Source organism: Trichosurus vulpecula, chromosome 7 (assembly GCF_011100635.1).
Source record: "Trichosurus vulpecula isolate mTriVul1 chromosome 7, mTriVul1.pri, whole genome shotgun sequence".
Lineage (NCBI taxonomy): Eukaryota > Metazoa > Chordata > Mammalia > Diprotodontia > Phalangeridae > Trichosurus > Trichosurus vulpecula.
The window spans coordinates 159,193,160-159,217,525 of record NC_050579.1 but is presented as its reverse complement, the minus strand read 5'-3'; the positions used below and the strand labels follow the sequence as shown (position 1 = coordinate 159,217,525).

At 37.5% G+C, this 24,366-nt stretch overlaps 1 protein-coding gene across 1 annotated transcript in view; it reads right to left on the bottom strand.

Moving 5' to 3' along the window:
• The window catches only part of SEC63 (SEC63 homolog, protein translocation regulator), an 87,285-nt gene extending 63,867 nt beyond the window's left edge, over positions 1-23,418 (bottom strand). The window contains exon 1 of the mRNA XM_036766405.1: positions 23,039-23,418. Within this exon, the coding sequence (XP_036622300.1) occupies positions 23,039-23,162 (124 nt within the window). The 5' untranslated portion in view covers positions 23,163-23,418. The remainder of the gene's footprint in view (positions 1-23,038) is intronic.
• Between the last annotated feature and the right edge of the window lie 948 nt (positions 23,419-24,366).

Genomic DNA, 24,366 nt, shown 5'->3' with positions numbered 1-24,366 from the left:
AACATTTAACATAATGTCTGGTATATGTTAGACGTAACAGAATTACTATCTCTCTAATTTAAATGTAACTGTTAACTTTTGAAATGGTTTTTAAATACCAAAAGTATTAAGTTGAATAATTTCTGTATGGGGTAATCTAGAAATGCAATTTATGTCATCTGAAATGTTTCTGTATTTCTAAAATTCTTATAGACTGTGAAATCTGAGAAGCAATTCTAATCTGATTTTAACATATGTGAATTGGGTTTTTAAGGGATGTGATAAAATTTGATAATTTGGAACTTTTATATTTGGTAATAACAGTAATAATTAATAATAGTGATATTTACTATAAGAACAGATTTTCCATGTGAAATCTTGTCTATCATGAGAATATACGTGGTGGTTTAAGGTTATAGTTTCAAATGATGAGGTGAAAAGATTCTCTCTGTAAGGAGATCTAGAAATTCATTTAACTAAATTGAAAATGGGTTGTTTCAAGTTTGAATACATAATAATATTTTGGGCATTGTTACATTTCTAAATTGTTTAATTTAGCAAACAGATATATCAGCAATATTGAAGGAAAAAAATTCCTCTTTACTTAATTAAGAAAATTGAGGTTGTTAACTGAAACAAGGACTCTTGGCACCATCTACACATGAATTCTTATCAGTCTTGTGCAGATTTCTGTGTAGAGAAATTCCTATGAAGTAAGTTTTTAAAGTCCTGGTAAACTTTGTTATTGTGATAAGGCTAATTTAATTGGGTATGTAATTTATAGAAACTAAGTGTCCTCCCCATGACAACACCTTTTTGACTAAGGAACTTTAAAAAAAAAATCTAGGAATTCTGTATAATACTTGAGAATGAGGACATTTTCCACCAACTTAGTTAATGAATTCCAGTGTTTAAGGGTTAATTTGCTCTAAGAAGAAAGAAAGAGATGTCTATCATTTTAAAACCTTCTGAATAATTTTCTTCAGAAAAGTTTAGTGAGTATTCCTTTTTGACATCAGGATATATTTTAAACTGTTTTTAAAGAAGGGAAATAATTCTAGAAATGTTTTGAAAAGAAAATATTTTTGTGATTTTAAGCAAGAGTTAGAGCTCATCAATGTGTATAAGATTTAATTCCCAAAGTGTCCCTTTCCTCCAGAATGAGTAAACAGGGACACAAATCCATCAACCTGTGAGCTTAGTCATTGACCTCTTTGCTTTGTTTAAGCTGGAATGGGATTTCAGTACAGACAGTTATGTCAGTAAAATTACTTAACTTATGAGCTACTCTCTTATGGTTGAAACACAAAGGAAGGTTGAATAATGGGTTTGGAAGATTTGGAAAGATAAAGGTTTGACTGGAAAATGAAAGGCAGATAGGAAGGTTCAGGGACAAATGGAAGGTTAGCCCTTCTGTCTCTCTGGAAAGTTGCTCTGGATCCACTTGCAGATGGGTTAAAGTAAGTTGAGAGAGAGTGTGAGAAAGTATTTTAAAAGACAGAAAAGTTATGTAGCTTGATTTGATAATTATTAGCTCAATGAAATTTGGGATAGTCCTATCTGAAGGATATTTATTTGCTATTTAAGATTTTATGGGACTACAATTTAATGTTGCTTTAAGCTCTGATTACAGGGATAGGTCTCATGAAGCCAGTAGTAGAATGGCAGGCATTAACTATATGATTGGCTATCAGATATGACTCATGCCTGGAATCAAATAGAGCTAAGGAAGTTCTTTCCTTCTGTTAGGATATATGACGTTGTCCCTCTTTTCTTTCATAGCAAATTTATATTATCAAGAAGTTTTGTAAGCACAATGCTAAAGCTATTAGGTAGTAGATGAATACTGGAATATATCTGAGTTATTATAATAGGGCGCAGGAATGAAAAGCTTATAATTTTAAACAATTTTAACCTATGTTCATGGCCAAATTAAAATTAAAATAATATAGAGATAACATCCTCCAAAAGGAGGAAATGATTAGACAAAGTAATAAGACAAAGATGTAATGAGACAGATGTTTTCCTGAGGGAAAAAAAAAGCGACAGCAAATGTTGAGAAAAGCCATAGGATCAGATTGATTCCCCTAAGAATTATATACAGATGTGTATGATTGGCTCCAAAATTTATCAATCATGGAAATTCAAGTCAATAAGTGTGTTTTGGTAATAAGATTGTAAATTTGTATGTTTGCATAAAATTGTATAAGATAGGGGTAACAGACATCTCTCCTGTCAGACCGGCTAAAATAACAAAACAGGAAAATGATAAATGCTGGAGAGGATGTGGGAAAATTGGAACATTGTTACATTGCTGGTGGAGTTGTGAACTGATCCAGCCATTTTGGAGAGCAATTTGGAACTATGCCCAAAGGGCTATAAAAATGTTCATACCCTTTGACCCAGCAATACCACTTCTAGGGTTGTATCCCAAAGAGATCACACAACTGGGAAAAGGACCCATATGTACACAAATATTTATAGGAGCTCTTTCTGTGGTAGCTAAGAATTGGAAATCAAAGGGATGCCCATCAACTGGGGAATGGCTGAACAAGCTGTGGTATATGAAAGTAATGGAATACTATTGTGCTATAAGAAATGGGGATGATATGGACTTCATAACAACCTGGAAAAACCTACACAACATAATGCTGAGTGAGCAGAGCAGAGCCAGGAGAACATTATACACAACCACAGATATATGGATTCTGTGAGGACCAACCCTGACAAACTTTGCTCGTCTCAGCAACACAAGGTACAAAGACAACTCCAAAGGACTCATGATGGAGAACGCTACCTACATCTAGAGAAAGAACTATGAAGTATGAATGCAGATTGAGGCACACTTCATGCTAGCCTTCCCCCCCCCTTTTTTTTCTTTTTCTCTCTTTTGTTTTTGGGAGGTTTTTTTGGTCCTGTTTCTTCTTTCTCATGATTCATTTCATTGGTCATAATTCTTCTCCATAACTTGACTAGTGTGTAAATTAATTTAATGTGAAGTTATACGTGGAAGTTATATGGGATTCCATGCCGTCTTGGGGAGGGAGGGGAGGAGGAAGGGAAGAAAATCTGGAACTCAAAATTATGTAGAACCGAGTGCTGTAAACTAAAAATTAAAAAAAAAATTAAAAATATACATATCTTTAGAGGAAAAAAAAAAGATAGGGGTAACAGCCTTGCAGATGAGGAAACAAGGATAAAAGGCAATTTCTTTTATAATTTAAATGTTATTAGGTTAAGAATTGTAATTTAAGAAATCATAAATTACCAAATTTGGTCTTTGTTTAAAAGTACTTTTAGTTAAAATTGTTTTGCTATCATTTAGGAAATTTGTGAGATTGTTAACTAAGCTACTGATGTTATTGCTTAAATCTAGTACTTACAAAAATATGTTTAGTTTTCTTTTTTTTCCTCTTCAATTAGGTGGAAAAGGTTTGGTGATCAAAGTTAAAAATTGTTTAATACTTAGGAATTAATAATAATATCAGGATAAATTGTAACCTGCTTCTGAGAAAGGGAGATACTTTTATGAAGAAAAGTTTTGTAAAATCCTTTGCATGATTTTTAGAAAGCCTCGACCTTGAATAAGTGTGTTCAGAGAAACAGCAAAAGATAGCAAACAGGCCCAAGGTTTTTCTATTAACCTCTTCCTGAGAATCATGTTAATTCTCCTTATTTTGAAAACTGCCAAGGCCCCAGAAACTATGTGCACAGGCAAGGTCATCAGCCCCGTGAAAAGAACTTGTTTGAGTTACGTAAATTCTAAACAAAGAACTTGGCTTGCTGAGAAATTGCAAGTTTATGTACTATAGATGATAGAAAGGATTCTAATATTTGGCTTTTACACCAAGACAAGTTTAAAGTTGAGAATGAAAAATGTTTAATTAAATCCCTTATGTATATGAATCCTGCTAAATCTTTATTGCTTATTGTAGCTCCATGAAAGCAACTACATTTGACTCTAAGCTGTAATTGGTGAAATTTGCTGTTTAAGGCAAAAGGCACTTGGGACCATAGCTAATTTTGTTTTGAGTTTGAATTTGGGTATAGTTGTCTGCACTAAATCAGTATCTGAGAGAAATGCCACAAAGCTACTCAGAGGGAATGTGATCCTGTGCTGTTAACAGGTGGAGGTGTGCATTTGGGGAAAAAGCTGAGAGGACAATCTTAGCCTCAATCTAAGATGGGATCCTCCTGGCTCAGTTTCCCACTTGTGTTCCTTTGGAAAGGAATGTTCCCACCTGACTATTCCTGAGTTCAGCCATGAGGTAGAACAGGTACTGCATAATTGAAAAACTGTAACTATATCTCAATTTAAACAAAGCCAAGGATGTTTTATCCTGTCATAGTTGGCATGTCACATGTCCCTGCTTTTTTCCTTCTATAGCAAATTTCTATGATCAGAGCAAGTAGTCAGTAAAAGATATGAGCTCTTTTGCGTTATCTTACTGGGCAATCTAATATTATATTTTTATCCAGAACTGGAACATGTGCAGAAATTTATGTAAACTGCTTAAGACTCACCTTAAGATGTTCCCGTTGTTTAAAAGGATTCTAAGAGCAGTAGTTTTTTTTTTTTTCTGTAATACCATAGGACTGGGACTAGTATTCCTGTGTGTGGCCCTGCATAAGTTAGGGTAGCTTATATTCTTGGTAGTGGTATGGAGACACTTATTAGGCCAAAGGCTTGTGAGAATATTATTTTGTTATTTGGTTAATATCAAACTTGTCTAAGGTTTTGTTACAATTAATAACATTAAAAGAACAATGGCTTGTAGCTTATTTTGTAATGCCATCAAAGAAACATGACATGACTAAAAGGTTAAGATTTTATATGTACTGTGTTAAAAATTGGTTATTTAATGTATTTATGTATGTACTGGAGTCTCATCCTCCTGGTGGGGAAATTAATAATGAGTCAACGTAAAGCGTGAAAATTTGGGTTCTGATGTGAATTTCTTAAACATGGCAATTGGCCAAGGTTCCAATTCTGAATGTGTAAAAATGATCAGGGTATAAGGATTAGAAATAGTAACTTAAATTGTGCTAAAGTAACCTTTGTAGAAGAATGGACAGAAAGCTGGTTCCTACAAGAAGAAGCTGTGGGGATGGCTGAAACAAATACCAAGGACAAGGAGACTTCACTGATGCTCCCTGCCAGACAGCTGTATGGGAAGAGACTTTTGAATTTTAAAGAGACGACTGTATTATTGTTTTCTTTTGGGTCTCTGTATTTGTACCTATAAAAGGGACTACAGCCTTTGATTTGTCAATACGTCGATCAATCCTTCCCATATGTATTAGAAAAGGGGTAATGAATCCATCGATCGCTTCCTCAAATAGATCCCAAAAAGACATCTCCTAGGAATATTGTCGCCAAATTCCAGAGCTCCCAGATCAAGGAGAAAATACTGCAAGCAGCCAGAAAGAAATAATTTGAGTATTGTGGAAACCCAATCAGAATAACCCAAGATCTGGCAGCTTCTACATTAAGAGATCAAAGGGCTTGGAATATGATATTCCAGAGGTCAATGGAGCTAGGATTAAAACCTAGAACCACCTACCCAGCAAAACTGAGTATCATGCTCCAAGGCAAAATATTGACTTTCAATAAAATAGAGGACTTTCAAGCTTTGTCAGTAAAAAGACCAGAACTGAATAGAAAATTTGACTTTCAAACACAAGAATCAAGAGAAGCATGAAAAGGTAATCAAGAAACAGAAATTGCAAGGGACTTACTAAAGTTGAACTGTTTTGTTTACAATCCTACATGGAAAGATGACATGTATTATTCATGAGACCTCAGTATTAGGGTAGCTGAAGGGAATATGCATATACATATATATATATATATATATATATATATATATATACGTGAATGTGTATGTATGTATATATCTATGTGTATATACATATATATATAAAAGAGAGAGAGAGAGCAGACACAGGGTGAGTTGAAGATGAAGGGAAGATATCTAAAAGAAATAAAATCAAATTAAGAGATGAGAGAGGAACATACTGAGAGAGGGAGATAGGGAGAGATAGAATGGGGTGGATTATCTCGCATAAAGGTGGCAAGAGAAAGCAGTTCTGTGGGAGGAGGGGAGAGGGCAGGTGAGGGGGGAATGAGTGAACCTTGCTCTCATCAGATTTGGCCTGAGGAGGGAATACCATACATACCCAATTGGGTATCTTACCCCACAGGAAAGAAGAGGGAAGAAGATAAAAAAAGGGGGGGGGGATGATGGAAGAGAGGGCAGATGGGGGTGGAGGTAATTAAAAACAAACACTTTCAAAAGGGGACAGGGTCAAGGGAGAAAATTCAATAAAGCAGGATGGGTTGGGAAGGAACAAAATATAGTTAGTCTTTCACAACATGAGTATTGTGGAAGGGTTATACATAATGATACACATGTGGCCTATGTTGAATTGCTTGACTTCTCAGGGAGGGTGGGTGAGAAGGGAAGAGGGGAGAGAATTTGGAACTCAAAGTTTTAAAAACAGATGTTCAAAAACAAAAAAAAAAAGTTTTTGCATGCAACTAGAAAATAAGATACACAGGCAATGGGGCGTAGAAATTTATCTTGCCCTACAAGAAAGGAAGGGAAAAGGGGATGGGAGGGGAGTGGGGTGATAGAGGGGAGGGCTGACTGGGGAACAGGGCAACCAGAATATATGCCATCTTGGAGTAGGGGAGAGGGTAGAAATGGGGAGAAAATTTGTAATTCAAACTCTTGTGAAAATCAATGCTGAAAACTAAAAATGTTAAATAAATAAATAAATTTAAATTAAAAAAAAAAAAGAATGTAAGCTTCTTGAGGGCAGGGTTTGTCTTGTTTACTTCTTTTTTTTGACCCAGTAACCCTTAGCACAATACTTGGCACATAGTAAGTTCTTAATAAATGTTTTTTCATTAATTCATCTTTTATAGTCTGATGAAAATGCCCAGATCTTACAGGCTCACCTTAACTCCAACAACTGTCTTGTATAGCCTCCAATGAAAAAGTGGGTTTCATCAATAAAAAATAACTTCTTCCAAAAAAAAAAAAAAGAAAAGGGGTAATGGGACACCAGCATGATGGGAAAGAAATGTGGTATAAAAGTGTGATGAATGAAGAAGATAGGTGGGTGGATAATTCATATCAGCAGTGGTGTGTGAACTCTTCAAAACAGTGTCAAGAAGAGGAAAGATTGTGTGAGGTAGTGAGAGAATAAAGTGTAAAGGCTTCACAGGAAATATATATATATATATATATATATATATATATATACATATATATATAAATATTGAGAATCAATATTTAGAGAAAAGGAAAATGGGATGAATTTGAGTCTGTGGGAATCTAATTATTTAGCCTTTAGGAATGTCTTTCTCCCCCTCCTTCTTTAGATTTATAGATGTCATCTCAGCTGTGAGTGGAATACAAGATTGTGAAAGCTTCCCTATGAATAACTCAGGCAAGGACCTCACCAGGCCTGAGTTTTGTTTTCCTGTAAATCATATGATTTTGGGGAAACCAGATGGTATTCCCCTCTCCCCCTCCCCTCACCTATTTTCCCCTACAAGGTAATACTGTAGTTTCTGTGCTTGTATTGGGTAAAAATTTATTTCTTTATTCCTGGTTAGACTGTGAGGCCACTTGTCTCCCATGACTAGGGATGGGGGTCCAGCGTCTGGGGTGGGATTTCTTAGAATTGTTTGCACAAGGGTATATATTTCCCTGCTTGCCTTCTCTCCCCCAGCTACCTCTCATCACTGCTTGTCTGCCCTGGGAGAGAGGGAGGGGGGGGGGGGGGAGAGAGATGCCCAACTCTCAAAACACTTGATCAAATAAAGCTTCTGTTTTTCCTAACCTGAGAAATCTCTTTTTTTTTTTACTTCTCGGTGGTCTTCTGACCCACACACTCATCTTCCTTGATCTTTCAGTTACCTATGACACTGTTAACCACCTGTTCCTCCTACATACTCTCTACTCTCTAGGTTTTCATAACATTGCTCTTGCCTGGTCTTTTCTGATCCCTCCTTCTCAGTCTCCTTCCCTGGATCTTCATCCAGTTTATGCCCACTAATTCTGGACCCTCTTATTCTCTCCCTGTACTATCTCTATCAGCCACTTCATCAGCTCCCATAGATTCAACTATGTCTATACTGATAATTACCAGATGTATATATGGCCCTAATTTCTCTCCTGAGCAAGTTCTGTATCACTCAACAACTGCCTTATAAACACCACAAAATGAGTGTCCCCAGAGGCCTCTCAAACTCAAAATGTCTGAAACAGAACTTATTATCTTTTCCCCAAAACTCTACCTAATTCTCAGCTTTCCAACTGCTATCAAGGGAACACCTTCCAGATTCAAAACCTCTCTGTCATCTTTGACTCCCCAATCTGTTGTAAAGTCTTGTCATTTCTACCTTCACAACACGTAAATTTTTTCTCTATTCACAGAGGCCACATGCAGACCTAATACACAACCTTATTACCTTGAACCTAGACTATTAGAATGGTTCCTCTGCCTCAAGTCTCTCCCCACTCCAATTAATCCTCCACTTAGCCACCAAAGTAATTTTCCTAAACAAGTCTCTGACCATGTTACCACTAATTCTCCCCCACCATGAGCTCCCTATTTCCTGCAGGATTAAATATAAAATGCAATTTGGCATTTAAAGCCCTCACAACCTGGACACTTCCTACCTTCCTAGTCTTTTTACACCTGACTCCCTTTCAGGTACTCTATGATACAGTCTGCTCTTTGTTCCTCATACCCGACACTCCACCTCCCAAATCAGTTAAATGTCAGATATCATAGGTACAGTTTTGAACATATGGAATTTAACATGCTAGGTGAAAATATAGGTCTGAAGATCAGGAAATATATCACCACTGGACATGCAGATTTGGAAGTCTTCTGATTAGAGAAGCTACTTCAGGTTCTGGGATTATAGGAGATTGCAAAAGAAAGAGAACAAATTAAGGCAGAAGGCAGATTCTTGAGGAACATCAGCAAAAGAGATAAGAAAGGAAGTTCAAAGAATTAAAAAGAATGTGGTAAGTCCTGAAAGTCAAAAGTGGAAGGAATATTTAGAAGACAGGGATGGTCAAGTATGTCAAACAGTGAAGGAAATCTGATTCAAATCAAGGATTATGACTGAATAAAAAAGTAAAGAGGCCATTGGCCATGAATGTGGTTGATTGAAGGCTTTCTTGGAGTTTGTGAGATATGCTCATATTTATGGATAGATGAAGAGTCAAAGAGAAAATCCATATAACACAGAAGTTTTGAAGGCAGGAGTAGAGGAAGCTCTTACTGGATTAGCCTCCAGTCTCACTGAGAAGACAGAGTCACCACCAGTTAGGTAGGAGGGTTGGGGAAATTAATGAAAAAGGAAAGGTATTCAACAGCTGCTCTAGGCAACGAAATAAAAGGTCAATATGATTAAAACAAAAGAACTGTGAACAAGAAGGATCCAGAATAGCTTACAAATCCATAAATTTCCAGTGGGTGAAATAAGCTGTATTTTGAAACTTTCTCCATGGATGTACCCAGTAGTTCCAAGAGTGATACTGAAGTAATTTGATGATGGAGTAACTGGGATAAACCAACTACACAGACTTTGAAGAAAAGTAAACAAATGGCTTGGAAGCAGCAATTAATATTATTATGAAGTTTATGATGAAGACAATTAGGTATTTATTTATAAAGGCTCCCAACTACATTTTACCTGAAAGCAATATGATAAAAAATGAAACTTTAATTTGTAATAAAGAAAGCCTTATCAAAACATAGTCAAATAAATTGATGAAGCCCTTGACTCTGTTCCTCATCAAACAAAAGTTTTATTCTTACTATAACTTCGCAAAGAAATGCCCATACATAAGTTCAGCCTCCAGTTTGTTTATTACTTTGGATGACTGTTTCAGGACTGGAAATCTTGATTCATATAAGTTATTATAAACAGAATTAAAACCTTATGAGCACATTTAAATAAGAATATGACATGCTTCTCCAAGAGCACACCAAAATTTATGTAACTTCAAAAACTGGAAATTAATTAGCTCCTCTTTCACTCGGGCATTTTTGCTGACTTTTTCTAGTTCAATAAGAAAAGGATTTCATACCAAATATTATCCACAACCTCTTAACAAACTTATCATATCACTTTCAGGTAAAATGTAGGTGGGAGCCTCTAGTCATCACAATACTCCCAAGACACCACTTACACTTAATTCTCTGAACTATTATTTATTTTTCCCCCTAATTTTCTTTTAATACTATGATAACTGTCTTTTGATTGTGGTGGCCTACCAAAATAAGACATACAGCGAACAGGTATAAGTAAGCTATTTTCATGATTTTAGAGTGGAACTACGAAAGTATTCTACTGTCCAAATGAGTTCAAATTTATAGCAATAAATACTTCTTAAGAACACTTACAATCTGTCTAGGCAGCATACTTAAGACCTCAAATTAAAATTCATTCTCTCTCTCTCTTTCTCTATTTCCCCTGTCCACTTCAATTTTTCCATTCCTTTCTATCCCTACGACACTATTCATCTAATCTGCTGGCTAATCATGATAGACTAGTTCTGTCCTAGGACGTTAGAGGCCCTCAAACAAACTGAAAAAGATGCGCACTAGCTCCTAAGTATGCATAAATGAAAAATGACCCAATTCGTTACTTCTTGGATAAATAGCAGGATGGATAAAATACATACTTAGATATAATACAAAGTAGATAAAATATGGTACAGATAACTAATGACCCAGAGTAATTTGAGAAAAGCAGAAAATACATTCAGCTAGGAGGATCAGGGTTTCGTGACAGAAATCTTAGATAAGTCTTATAGAAAGAGAACACTTTCTTTACATAGTACCAGACAGAACATGCCAGGCATGGAAGACAGCCTTCATCAAATCTATGAAAGTAGGAGATATAGAGCAAAATCAGGGAACAAGTACTATAGTTTGACTGGAACATAAGAGCACGTGAAGGGAAGTAATCTGAAATAAGGTTAAAATGATTTCCGAGTGGTTATGTCTTTAAGTATGGGCCCTTTCCCATTATCTCCTTAGCTTACTTACACAGTAAAATCTTAAGTCAGCAACAAATCCTCAAGTCAGTCAGTTTAAGTACTTTGTTAACAGCAGTGAGGATTTAAGGATACAACCTATATACAGTATAGACAGGCAATTACAGGTGCATTTAAAAAAAAATACAGGGTCTAGCTTAAGGGATAAGTCTTCCCTAGTGGTCTGTCAGTTCTAGATACCTCTGTCTATTTTATTTCTGCCTAGGTCAGCTTTCTAGTTTCATCCTGTTTAAGCTCCTTTAAATGAAGGACTAGGCCTGGGATGATAATAATACTAACAATTAAAATATTAATAGGTAAAACTGTTCCCTTTTCCTTAACAAGATTTCTCAAAAAATTTTAAATGACTTTCATAAATTGAACTTTTACGCACATACAAGATCATAAGCATAGTAATAAAAAGAATACTGGACTATGATACCTGGGTGTCAAGTTCTGGCTGTATCACATGCAATAAATGCTAATTAGCATGACCTTGAACAGGTCACATTTTCCCTAAGCCAGAGTACCTTCACCAATAATTTGCTTTTTAGTGGGGGAGGAGAATTACTTGGACTAGATCAGGAGTTCTTAACCTGGGGTCTCTGAGTATGTGTACAAGTAAGTGTAATTCAATATAACTGGTTTCCTTTGTAAGCTTGTGCATCTTATTTTATTTATTTAGAAACATTCTGAGAAGGGGTCCCAATAGCTTTACCACAAAAAAAAATTAAAAATCCCTGGACCACTCGAGATAGATCACTCAGGTCCATTCTAGGTGTGACATATGACTAATTTGTAACACCTCAGTATTTCTATATGCCTGAAAATTTTCCCAAATAGACATAATCCAACAAACTACAGGTAGACCCCTTAACTGTCAGGTCATTTTCTTTATATTTAAAGGGGTTCTGGAGATCAGCTAGATCAACCAAATGCCTTAAATTTACAGATGAATAAACTGAAGACTACAGACTGTGATTTACCCACTGTAACACAGCTTGTAAAAAGAATATCTAGGGATACAACTCAGGTCTCCTTACTCTTCCCATTATAAGACACTTTTAATCAGCATTTTAAAAATGTCTTTTTTTTTTTTACTTTATCAGGTATCTTTGGAAGCAAGTTTCTGAAATATTATGTCCATTTTGGTGTATTAAAAAGGACGCAGATTGAACATGGAGTTAGAAGATTTGGGATCGAGGCCTAAGTTGTAAGATCTTGGGCAAGTATACTTTAAGTCTCAGTTTCTTCATTTGCAAAATGGACATAATATATGAGGTACATAGATCACAAGGTTCTTCTGAGAATAATATCTCTTTCTAACCACAAAGCAATTTGATTCAACAAGTATATATTAAAGACCTACCATGTGCAAGGCCCTGTGATAAACATTAGAAATACAAAAACAAAAGCAAGACAGTTCCCCGCGCAAGAGTAGTTTATATTATTCTACTGGGAGTACTATGCAAATTACTTCACTATTTAAGTATGCATTACTATTATACCAACGAATGATATTCAATATTATTCTGTAATATTATGACGACAATGATAGCAGATTTCTTGATCTGTTCAGAATAATGATGCTGTCACAGTTTCCCTATCCAATTAGTCAAATCACTGTACAAATAACTCCTGACTTTCAAGCTTGAACTGTCTGTTCACCCACATAGGTGTCCTACTGTTTCAAACCAGAAGCTAAAAATCAAGTATATGAAAAATATTAATTCAGTCAGTCTTTATCCAGCACTCCATAGTGCTCCACGATACAAGATAACACACTCCGTAACACAATGGCATACAAACCAAAAACAAATTTTAAATGAAGTTTGCCATTAAAAGTTCTGCCATTCACAAAGCAAAGGCAATTCTGTATTTTTTTCTCTTTTGGATCCAGACATGCAGTTTCATCAGTATAGGGAACTGAGAGTCACTTAGGGCACTAAGAAACTATGTGATTTGTCCATGATCACACAACCAGAATGTGTCATAGGCAGGATTTGAACCAAGAGCTTCCTAAATCCAAGATCAACTCTCAGTCTACTACACCGTGCTGGCTCTCAGTGAAGTCAGAATTATTATATTCTATATTTACATAAATTAGCTTAAGTTAAAAATAGCCACTATAATCGCTTCTTACTCTTGTTCCTTTCAGTTAGTTTTTACCCCTCTCAGAACAAAGGGTCCTGGTAAGATACCCATTTACAAAGGATACTGTGTCAAAGTGATTAAGATACTAAATACTTTTACATTACGTATTATTCAGTTTTAAATAAGAAAAATCCCAGATGTAAAATGCCTTGTCCAAGAGCAAAAGAAAACTCAGTGGCATATTCCCTATATCCATTGTAGTATTTAGGCTCAATACATCACTGCTTTTCCTTCAAAGGCCTAAAAAGCTAACAGAACAACAAAAAATATAATCTTACCTTTCTTGCCATCTCATAATATATCAAGAGAGCAGAGGACAGTAGAAAAAACAGTTCAAATTCTGACTGACATTTTCTACTATGCAACCTTAATAAGCAAGTCACGTACCTTCTCTGTGCCTTAGTTTTCTTATGTGTAAAATGCAAAAGGTTGGACTGTTGTTCAGTTGTTTCAGTCGTGTCTGACTCTTCACGACCCCATCTGGGGTTTTCTTGGCAAATATACTGGAATGGTTTGCCATTTCCTTCTCCAGCTCATTTTACAGATGAAGAAACTGAGGCAAACAGAGTTAAGTGACTTGCCTGGACTTACACAACTAATAAGTTTTTTGGCAATCAAGATGGGCTTTTAGCACTTATTCGATCAAGTGCCCTTGAAGAGTTTGGCCTTTGTTTCCTTAATTAAATTAGGAGTCCTTGATGACCTTCTCGCCTCAAGGGAAAGCCCAGTTTACATGGGTTTGAGTGACATGTTTGTGACATCTGAGGCTTTTAGACCACATGGGTTTAAGTCACATTTTTGTGACGCTTTTAGGTCACGTGAGTGAGTCACATGTGTGACTCGCCTTTGACCCTGAACAAGATCTATAAACCCAGAGGTTGGCTTTCTCCCTTGGAGCTCTGAGCCACAGCAGGAGTGGCGTGTGACTCTGGGCCAGCCGTTGTTATGAGCTCCCCGGCTTTGAAGAAAACTCAGGTGTCGATGCTTCTCTGTAACTGTATATTGTGATTTTGTCAGACGGAAATCTGTCTGTTGATTCATGTTTATTTGCTCTGTTTGTATTTGCTCTGAAGCTCAGGATTCTGGCTTTTCCCCCTGAGCTGCGTGAATGATATTCATAAGTTGGATTAAAGTAAGATTGTTAACCCCTTAATGTTGCTTTCCTTAGTAAAGCAGATCAAAAGAACCTAGGCTTGCAGCGTTCTTGTTGTTGGGCTTGTGTTGGTTTTTCACCCCCACAGCAGCTGCTAGCTGGTTTATTGCAACATAAGTCTTCCTGACTGCTGGCCTGGCACTCTATTCCACTGCACCATCTAGGTGACCCTAATGGATGGACTAGATAACCTCTAAGCTCCCTTTTGTCTCTAAATTGTATTTCTTTGATATAAACTACAGTTATAAGGACCAGATTTTCCAGTATGGCTATCTACACTGATCATAAAACCACAGGATTAAATATGCACATGCATACACAAATACAGGATCTGAGCAAATATTGTGGGAGTCACCTCATAATTAGGCTATATTATGAGGTAACTACCATTCTTTGTTATTAATAAGAAAACTAATATAATGATATTTAAGTCAAGCAATTTGATGAGGATGAGACAAATAAAAATAACTGCTCCCCTAATAAAAGGTCAAGTGAAATTAAGGATTACAAGCAAACTATATCACAGATAAACTGACTGTACTGAGTCTACTGTATAATGTAGGGTATAGAATATGGCTCAGAAGAACTGCAAACATCCATACTACAGGACCAAGAAATGTTTATGAGCCATCTGTTGTACATTCAGGGTGATATTAGAAAAACAAAAAGAAATCATCAGAACTATTTTGAGAAGGAAAAAGGGGAATAAGGAGAGAGTTCCAAGAGAATACCGAATAAGGAAGCTGGATATCTCATCAAAGCATTATTACTTCCTACCTAATCTTTTGTCTTCTCTCCTTTGTGAAATACCAATTTTGATCAAGTGAGAAGTGGCCTTCTTCAATAGGCCAAAACTGATGGGGGAGACAAGGGGTAGCAGCAGGAAGAGGGAAAGAACAAACATGACAAAATCATAAGAAAAAGTTAAGGCATATCAGCTGAAAAAGTAAGTAAAATAAATTTTAAAACTGACAAGGAGTGTGAAAAAAAAATCTGAGCAGAAAAGGTTTGGGATATATTTTTCTAGTTGATGTAATCTCTATCACTATAACAAAAAAAAGTATGCAAATCTATCTCTCAATAAGATGAAGAACTTCTATTTATCACAGAACCTAAAATGCAAGAAAATATCAAAGTTACTATTTCAGACGGTCAAAGATGGGACAAGGGAAAGATAAAACATTTCAGGAAAAGGGAAACTGGGGCTTTGGACTCCAAAATCCTTACCAGGAAAGTAATGCTGTATTGGGAGAATGCAGAACTAGTCTGAAAGTCAGAAAACCCAATTTCTATTCCTGCACCCAAAGCAATATAAGAAAGAATTTTTAACAGTGTAAACTGGGTCATTTTGCTACCAGCAATACCTTTCAATAAAGAAGGTGACTAGAGTTAGTGAAATGGTACAACATTATTCCTGAAGTGTGGTATACAGAAAATAGTCTTATTCTCAATATAACACAAATGCAAAATGTTAAGAAGTTTAAAAAAAGAAAAACCACTTCTTTATCCCTAGATAAAAAGGAGTATGATTTACTTACAGTAAAGTAAAACTTATCTTTGCATTCTAGGATGTCCTGAGCTCAAGCAAGTATGTATTGTTTTTTTCAAAAAAGATATGTCTTTTTACTTAAAAAAGATATCACTCAATCTACTACACAAATCAACATATTACTTAATGTAACAGTGCAATGCAATGTACTTCTGTGAAGCTGGAATAGCATCTAATTCTGAAAGAAATGATGAAGGCTTTGCATTCACTAAAAATATCCACACGACATGAAATATTTTTTTTAATTCTTATTATTTAATATTTTTAGTTTTCAACATTGATTTCCACAAGATTTTGAGTTACGGATTTTCTCCCCATTTCTATCCTCCTCCCCATCATGAAATATTTTTGTTAGTAAGACTTAGTACATCTCTGAAATCTTTTACTTAGTGGATATAGTGAAAAGAACACTAATTAATATATTTTGCATCACAAGACCTGAATTCCAATCAGTTTTTGCCACTTATCAACTTACAACACTAGGCAAATAATTCAGTTTTTAATGCTTCAGTTTCATCATTTGCAAAATGAGAATACTTATACTACTTCCCTTGCAAAGTTGTTGAGAGAATCAAACGGGAAAACATCAATTTTTTTTTTAAATATAGAGCCATTTAAAAATCAAAACAATGATCTTTAAGGTTCCTTCCAACTCTAAAATAAACAAGTTATTTAGCATCTAGACACTGGGCATACGAACGCAAAAGTGAAACAGTCCTTGCCTTTGACAAGCTTATATTCTATAGGCTTATGTACAAAATAGATATAACAAGGTGATTTGAGAGGAAAGGCACTAGCAGCTGTGCAATGAGGATAAAATTCACGAAGAAGATAGCTTCTGAGTGAGCCTCGAAGGAAACCAGGGATTCTGAGAGCCAAAGTTGAGGAGGTAGTACTTTCCAGGTATGGAAGAAAGCCATTGCAAAAGGCAAAGATTGAGAGTCATGTATAAGGAATAATAAGGAGGCCAGTTTGTCTGGATCATACTATGTGTGGAGGGGACTAAGGTACAATAGTTGAAAAGGTTGGGACATGTTGTGAAGGGTTTTGAATGTGTTTCTAGAGGTAAAAGGGAACTTCTGAAATTTACTAAGTAGGCAACTAACTTGGTCAGACTTGAACTTTAGGAAAATTCCTTTGGCAGCTTTGCGGTTGGAGGGGAGAAACTTAAGGCAGAACGACTAATAACTAGGAAGCTGCTACAATAGCGCAGGTGAGAAACTATAAGGATCTGAACTAGGACAGTGTCTGTGAGAAGACAGAAGGGAGAATATCCAAAAGATGGTATGTATAAAGAAACAAGATTTGGTAACAGACTGGATGTGTGGTGAGTCATAGTGAGGATTCAAGGATGACAAAGGGTTTGCTGAACAGAGATGGTGGTCCGCTCAAATAAAAACACAAGTTCAGAAGAGGAGTGGGTTTAGGGGGAAATATAGTAAGTACTGCACTGGATATGTTGAGTTGGAGACTCATAGGAGACTCATTGGAGACTCAATGCTCCATAGGGCATCAAGTTTGAAATGTCCAGTAGGCAGATGGTTTGTGTGAGACTGATGTTCAAAAGAAACTAGGGGTGAAAATATAGATCTAAGAATCACTGGCATAGAGATCATCATTAAATTCACAGGAACTGATGAGGTCACCAAAAGAAAGAACATAGCAAAAAGGCACCCTAAAATGAATGGTAAAAAAAAAAAAATCACCAGACAAGGTATCTGAAAACTGGCTCTGCTACTTAATACACCTTACACAAGTCCCTTAACCTCTCACTGAAGCACAGGATGAAAACTAGAAGGGATTTCAAGAGTCACCTAAGGACAACCCATAGGTAAGTAAGGAGGAAGTAGGAATCCCTTCTACAACTGGTAATCAAGCTTCCTCCTCAAACTCTATATGGAATGCAACCTATTCAACTTCTGAACAACTCTAGCTGTGAAAAAGGGTCTTGGATTTTTTTTTCTAACAAGCTGAAATGTGCCTCTCAGCAATATTGATCCATTGCTCCTAGAACAGACCTTTGGGCAGAGCAAAATAAATGTAGGCTCTTCCACATAAAAGGCCTCTGAAAGGGAGGGCAGCTAGCACGTCTTCACTGAGCCGCCCAATCTCCAAATTAAACAAGCGGTTTAATGGCACAGTTTCAAGAACCAACACCCCGGACTATTCTCTTCAAGGAGCTCTACAGTTCCTGTCACTTTCAGCACCTCAAAATGCACGAAGTAATCCCCCAAATGTGGTCTGACGAGTCAATATAGTGCACTATTGCCTCCCTTATGCTTCTATTCACTAAACCTAAGACTGCATTAGCTTTTTGCCTGTTACGATACAATGTTCCAATCTTAGCTCTACTGCTTACTAGCCTTAGTGACCTTAGACAAGACAATAAACCTTCCTAGGCCTCAGTTTATTCATTTCCAAAATGAAGGTATTGGACTAAATAACTTCTAAGGTTTCCTTCCAGCTCTAAACCAATGACCCATCTGGAGATAGGCTTCCATTTCCTCATCTGTAAAACTAGAGGGTTGCACTAGATGACTAAAAGGGTCCTTTCCAGTGCTAAAATTCCATACTATATTCACAAAATGTGCTTTTTAAAGCAAAGTCTTACATCAGCTACTTTTTATGACATGTAAAACTCCATAAACAAATTAACTAATAAAAAAATTAAACATATACCTGCCTCAATAAGGGATTAATACAGTCCATTCTTGATCAGAAATAGTAAAATCCACAGATAAGACTAAGACTTCATTACAGCCCATAGCTTGCTTCAGTTCTCCCTTCCAACAATCTGTTGTGGTGATTCTCATCTTCTTTTCCCTCTCTGGTACAAACCCTGGTAATATAATAATAATCCACATTTATATAGCATTTTACAGTTTAAAGGTGTTTTCCTCACAACAACCCTGTGAGGTAGGTAATGCAAGTACTAAAACTGAGAAAACCAGAAGTTAAGTGACTTGCCCAAGGTCACACAGCTAATTAAGGAAGGAACTAGGACTTATAATCAGAGCTTCCAATTCTTTCTGTTCCACCAGTTTGTCTATAAATGACACACAAGCTGTGAGCACATTCCAAAAGAAAGACAAACAGTATGGATTATCAAAACTACTACGGTCTCAAAAGCTGATTTTATGTTAAGAAGACTCTCGCTCAAATTCCACGGTCAAAGCTATTGCTTATTCACAATGCTGAGAACAGGAAGTAAGAAAGAAATTAAATCATGAAGTCAATGATGTTAACAATTCTCATATTGATGAAAAGAAAATATAACTGAATTTTACTTAGACTAGACGCCTACCTAACTAAAAGAAAGTAGTAAGGGAAAAATAACACATTCCACGGAGTCTAACAACCCTGAAACAAGGAAGGTGTATTTTATTTGTATTCCAAATACCTGCAACCCTTAACCTAGGGGAAGAATAAAAAAATATGGCCTTGAAATCTGTTACAAAAACCATACCCAGTTATTTTACACTTTCCTCTAGGCAAATAATCTAAAATTAAACAATATCGAAAGCTATGCCTTCTCTTAACTGTAAGAGTTGAATGTAAATATGTATGGTGATCAAATTTACATGGCATAGCATTAAAATAAACATCTTGTTTTAAAGGCAATAGATAAATATTAAATATAAATAACATATTTCTGAAGACAATGTTAAATTACATTCCCAAAATCCATAAAAAGCCAAAGCATAAAAGTTTGGAGAATGTTAGAAACATGAGGTGATGCAGAGTTAAGGTGACACTAAAGAGTTTTAAAGGAAATCTCATACAGACCAAGCTCTTACATAGTACAATTTTACATACTCAGCAGGAAGTCAATATTAAGTGATCATGATAAACTGTTATTAATCTCAGATTAAATTCAATTCTGAAAAGAATTTATGAAAATCTCTAAGAATGTCACAGTAGTCTCCCACACTTACAGCCTTACTCAAGGAAAATTCCAACGCACTAGATTTTACTGGAATCCCTATACTTTACCAAAGATCTTTAATCTCAAAAGTTAACAAATAAACATTGTTAAGGTTACCCTTCCTTCTGAAAGAGTCTGGTGAACTTTTCATTCTTCCATATGATCACATAAATCAGACTACTTCTTTAGGTTTCACTCTGTGATGAAATCTCTAATCATTTTATTGAACAACAGATAGCTCTGAGAAAGGAAGATAAATAAGACCTTTCTTTCACCACAAATGTGTATTCATTACAGTTGCATTTAGCACACCAGATTTTTTTTTTAAACTATAAAAGAAGAGTGGTTTTTTTTTTTACCTTTTGGGTATCATGGATCACCTCTAGCAATCTGGTGAAGCCTATGGGACCCTTCTCAGAACACCAATTTTACCAAAATACAGTTATCAAAACATTTCTTTTAAAACAGATGAACTCCAGGTTAAAAATCTGTGTGATAGAACGATTCCACTATTAACTTTTTAGAGTCTAGGTAACCTAAATGATCGTGCCAGACCTGCCAGCGATACGCCATTTAGCTTCTCCAAACTTCAGCTATCTCAATCTGCCAACTGAGAATGGTACTTATGGAGTTTTATACACTCCAGAGTCTTACGATTTCAAAATATCAAAGTGATACAACCATTTTAAAAATGGCAGCCTGGAGAGGAAGAACTACATATAAAACAGAAAACTAAATCCTTTTGAAGATTATTAATACTCACTTTTAAGGCTAACTGCCTACAGAACAGGCTTTTTGTGCAGATGATGGTCATGGAAAATTAGTAAGACATTTCCAGCTGAACACTTTTAAAATTCATTTCAGTTAATATTTCTTAAGCTATTTTGTTCTTTTTTAGACTTAATTTATTCAGTTCTAAAAATCAAAATAAGTTTAGTCAAAGGCTGCATTTAACTTACATATGGCAGTTTCATGTGAAATTTGAGTACCGTATGTTTCAAGATATCACAATGGCCCTACTTCAAAGTAATATTAATTCAAAATCTACTTTCTAAGTTCAGAGAAGCATCTTTTTCATACCAGCCTGTTATTATGGAGGCAGTCTAAGCTACATAGAAGGTATCAAAGAAAGTAGAAAGAAGTGTTATTCCTGTATTTTAACATCAATTATAATAAAATCTGGAATTGTCTTTCTTCATTTCCACTATAATGAAACAGGTCAAAGCACACAGTATGTGTTCAGATAATGGTCATATTTTGACTAATGCACTCCCACAAGCGAAGAATGAGTGAAGTACTTAAAAGGCAAAGTAAAAAGAGCAAGGAATATTCACTGTGAAGTTAGAGACGGCCCAATAGTCACCAGCCAAAAGTTCCAGCTCTTTCCAATACCACTTTACCCATAGACTGCAGGGTTGATCAAGTTTGGGTACACCTGATATGGATAAATGGAGGTCAAACTTTGTGACCAAAACTAAAAACCACTATATAAATCTTTCAGACAAATGTCAAGTTTCTGGAAGTTATAGAAACCACAAAAACCAAAATGTCGACCGATTACTGACCTCTGAAAGCAGTGCATGATCCTAACCAGAACAGATAAGGATCGTCACAAATTTTTTAAAAACCAATATACTCAAAAATAAATGCAACATCTTTTAAAATGTGATAGAATTAAGCATCCACAAAGAGAATGCTTTCATTGCAATGGGCGTAAGTTTATGGATAGTATACAATTAAAACTTATCCAAAGAACTCTGGTTTGAATGCACACAGTAAAAAAGCACAATAAACCCAAATCTATTTTTCCCAAGTCAGCCACAGCGTCAGAAAACCATTAAGACTAGTAACTCCAGGGAGGTTTTTGCATTTAACGTATAAATATCTAATCTTATCACAATCAGTGAACTTTTTTTTTTAGCTTTATTACCATTTGGTTCCATGTCATGGAAAATTCTACATGGTTCAAACCAGACTGTCAAACCCATCAAGTTCTGAGCTGAATTACAGCTCCACTATCATCAACTTTCCCCAAAGTAATGTGTGCAACCTAGACAGCACTTTACTTTTCCAACACCCACTGACCTAAGAGAGTTGGAGCTTAAACAAGTTAACGTAGTTATTAGTTGAAAAGTTTTTCCTCGATATTTTTAATGCCCCAAATCCTCTAGTCACTAATTTTTCCTGAAACCTCTGCCATAAACAACTTATTGGGCCCAGAATATTGTTTGTTGTTTAGCATCCAAGGATTATTTCACTTGTCCTGTGTGTCTCAGGATAATTCAAAAATGAAATTCAACCGTTATCCTCAAATTTTTCTAAACCACCTAGCTGAGACAGCCTAAATCATGTTATCTACCTTGAAAGACTTAGGCTTAAAAACAGACTAGCTCCCTAATAAGGTCAGTATTTTAAAAGGACTTAACTCCTTCATGCTTTCACTTTTTCCACATAAACAGGAAAGCCTTGATCTTGGAAAGGGAATAGTGGCATAATTTCCAATTCCAACTGCTCAGGCACACAAAATACAGGCATGAAATTGAAAAAAAATCAGTTCTGAAGGAGGGGAGTTGGGGGGAGGTTAGTGAGAGGGAAGCCAGCACAGTTAAGAGTAGTAAACATGTCATCCAGCCCAGAAGGTCCACAAAACATCTGGAACAGCTGCACCAGATATATTGGGGGGTGGGGGTCCGAGGGATGGCATGGAAGGGGTCGGAGGGAGTTCGAAGCTGTGATTATGCATTTGGTTTCCTTCCTCGATAACTCTTTTCTTACCTTTCCAATTTACATCCCACTCCCCCTCCAAATCCAAACCCCACTAATAAACCACCCGAAAGAAGGGAGGAAAAACAAGAGAATGGGGAGGGAGAACAAAGAGAAGGCTCCACGAGTACCCGGAACAATAAGGAAAGAAAAGCGAAATTCCTCGAGAAAGACAATGGTAAGGGGGTTGGGGAGGAGGGAAGACCCAGAAGAAAACACGCCCGCTGAGCAGAGCCAGAGGCCTGGGGCCCGGCCGGGCTGGGTCAGGCCTGGCCGGCCGGGGTGGGTGGGTGGGTGGGTAGGTGAGTGGGTGTCAGAGGGCCCAGGAGAGGGCGAGAGGGTCGAGCAGGACCGACGTGCGGTAACGACCGGGCCCAGGTACAACAGCGGCTGGGGCCGTCCCGGGGTCAGGCCAGGCCGGGCCGGGCCGGGGCAGGACTCACCGGCGTTCTGGTCCCGCGGCCAGAGATAGTAAGTGGCCGGGATCACGATGAGCCCGACGAAGGAGGTGAGGAAGTAGAAGAAGGTGTTCCCGCTGTCATCGTACTGGAACTGCTGCCCGGCCATGGCGACCCCCTCCTCCTCCTCCTCTTTCTCCTCCCCCTTCTCGCCGCCACGACCCCGCTGCGCGGTCGCGGCCCCGGCGCCGGTCCCGGTCCCAGCCCCGCAAGCTTAGTGTGGCGCAGCTAGGGCTGCTCCACCGCCGCCGCCGCCGCCGCCCCCCACGCTACACTCACGGACACGCCGCCGCCGCTGTCGCCAGTTCTCGCGAGAGGATACTTTGCTCCCTCCCTCCCCCACCTCTCTTCCCTCCCCCACCCCCCACTTCCTCCGCCTCTCGCCCGCACACTCTAGCTAAGGAGACGTGGCGTGCGCAGCCGTGCGCTCCGGTCCGGGGTGGGACCTCACGAGGACACCGCCCAACACACGCGACGCCCCGCCCACCGCGGCTTCCCGCGAAGCACCGCCCCTTGCCCCAAACTCCGCCCCCTGCTCCGCCGCACCTCCTCCTTCTCGGCTCTGGTAGCGAAGGTCAGGAAGGAGAATAGCGGAAGCGACGTATGACGTGAGCCACTTATCCTTGGCGGTTTCCACCTAACGCACCCTCCAGCCTGCCTTTGCAAGCCTGCCTCCCCTGCCTCAGTCCTCTCTGGGTCACTGCAAACCTACCCCTTCCCCATTGTAGATGCTAGCAAAAAAGTACCCACGTTTTCCATAGAGCGTTCCTGGTTTTCCTCACAATTTCAGCTTCTTCATCCCTAAAATGAGGGGGATGGTTCTGGGAGGGAGGCGGGAGAGATATCGTGGAAAAACTACTATCAAAACTTTTCTTTGGAAGAGTTCAAATAAAACACGTTTAAGACTATAAAAATGCATTCTTTACAACTATCCTAGGAGGTAATTTACTTCGGGTTGGAGTCGAGAACACCCAAATTCAAATCCAGCATTAGATGCTTCCTAGCTGGGTGACCCTGGGCAAGTCGCTTCACCTCTGCCTCAGTTTCCTCGTCTGTAAAATGGGGATAATAATAGCGCCTACCTCCCCAGGATCAAATGAGATTGATCATTGTAAAGCTCTTGGCATAGTGCCTGACACCTAATAAGAGCCATATAAATGGTGGTTGTTTTTTTTTTATTATTATTAATTATTATTAGCAGCTAGGTGGCACCGTGGATAGAGTGCTAGGCTTGGAGTCAGGAAGACCTGGGTTCAAATCCAGTCTCAGACACTAGCTGTGTGACCCTGGGCAAGTCATTTAACTGCATTTAC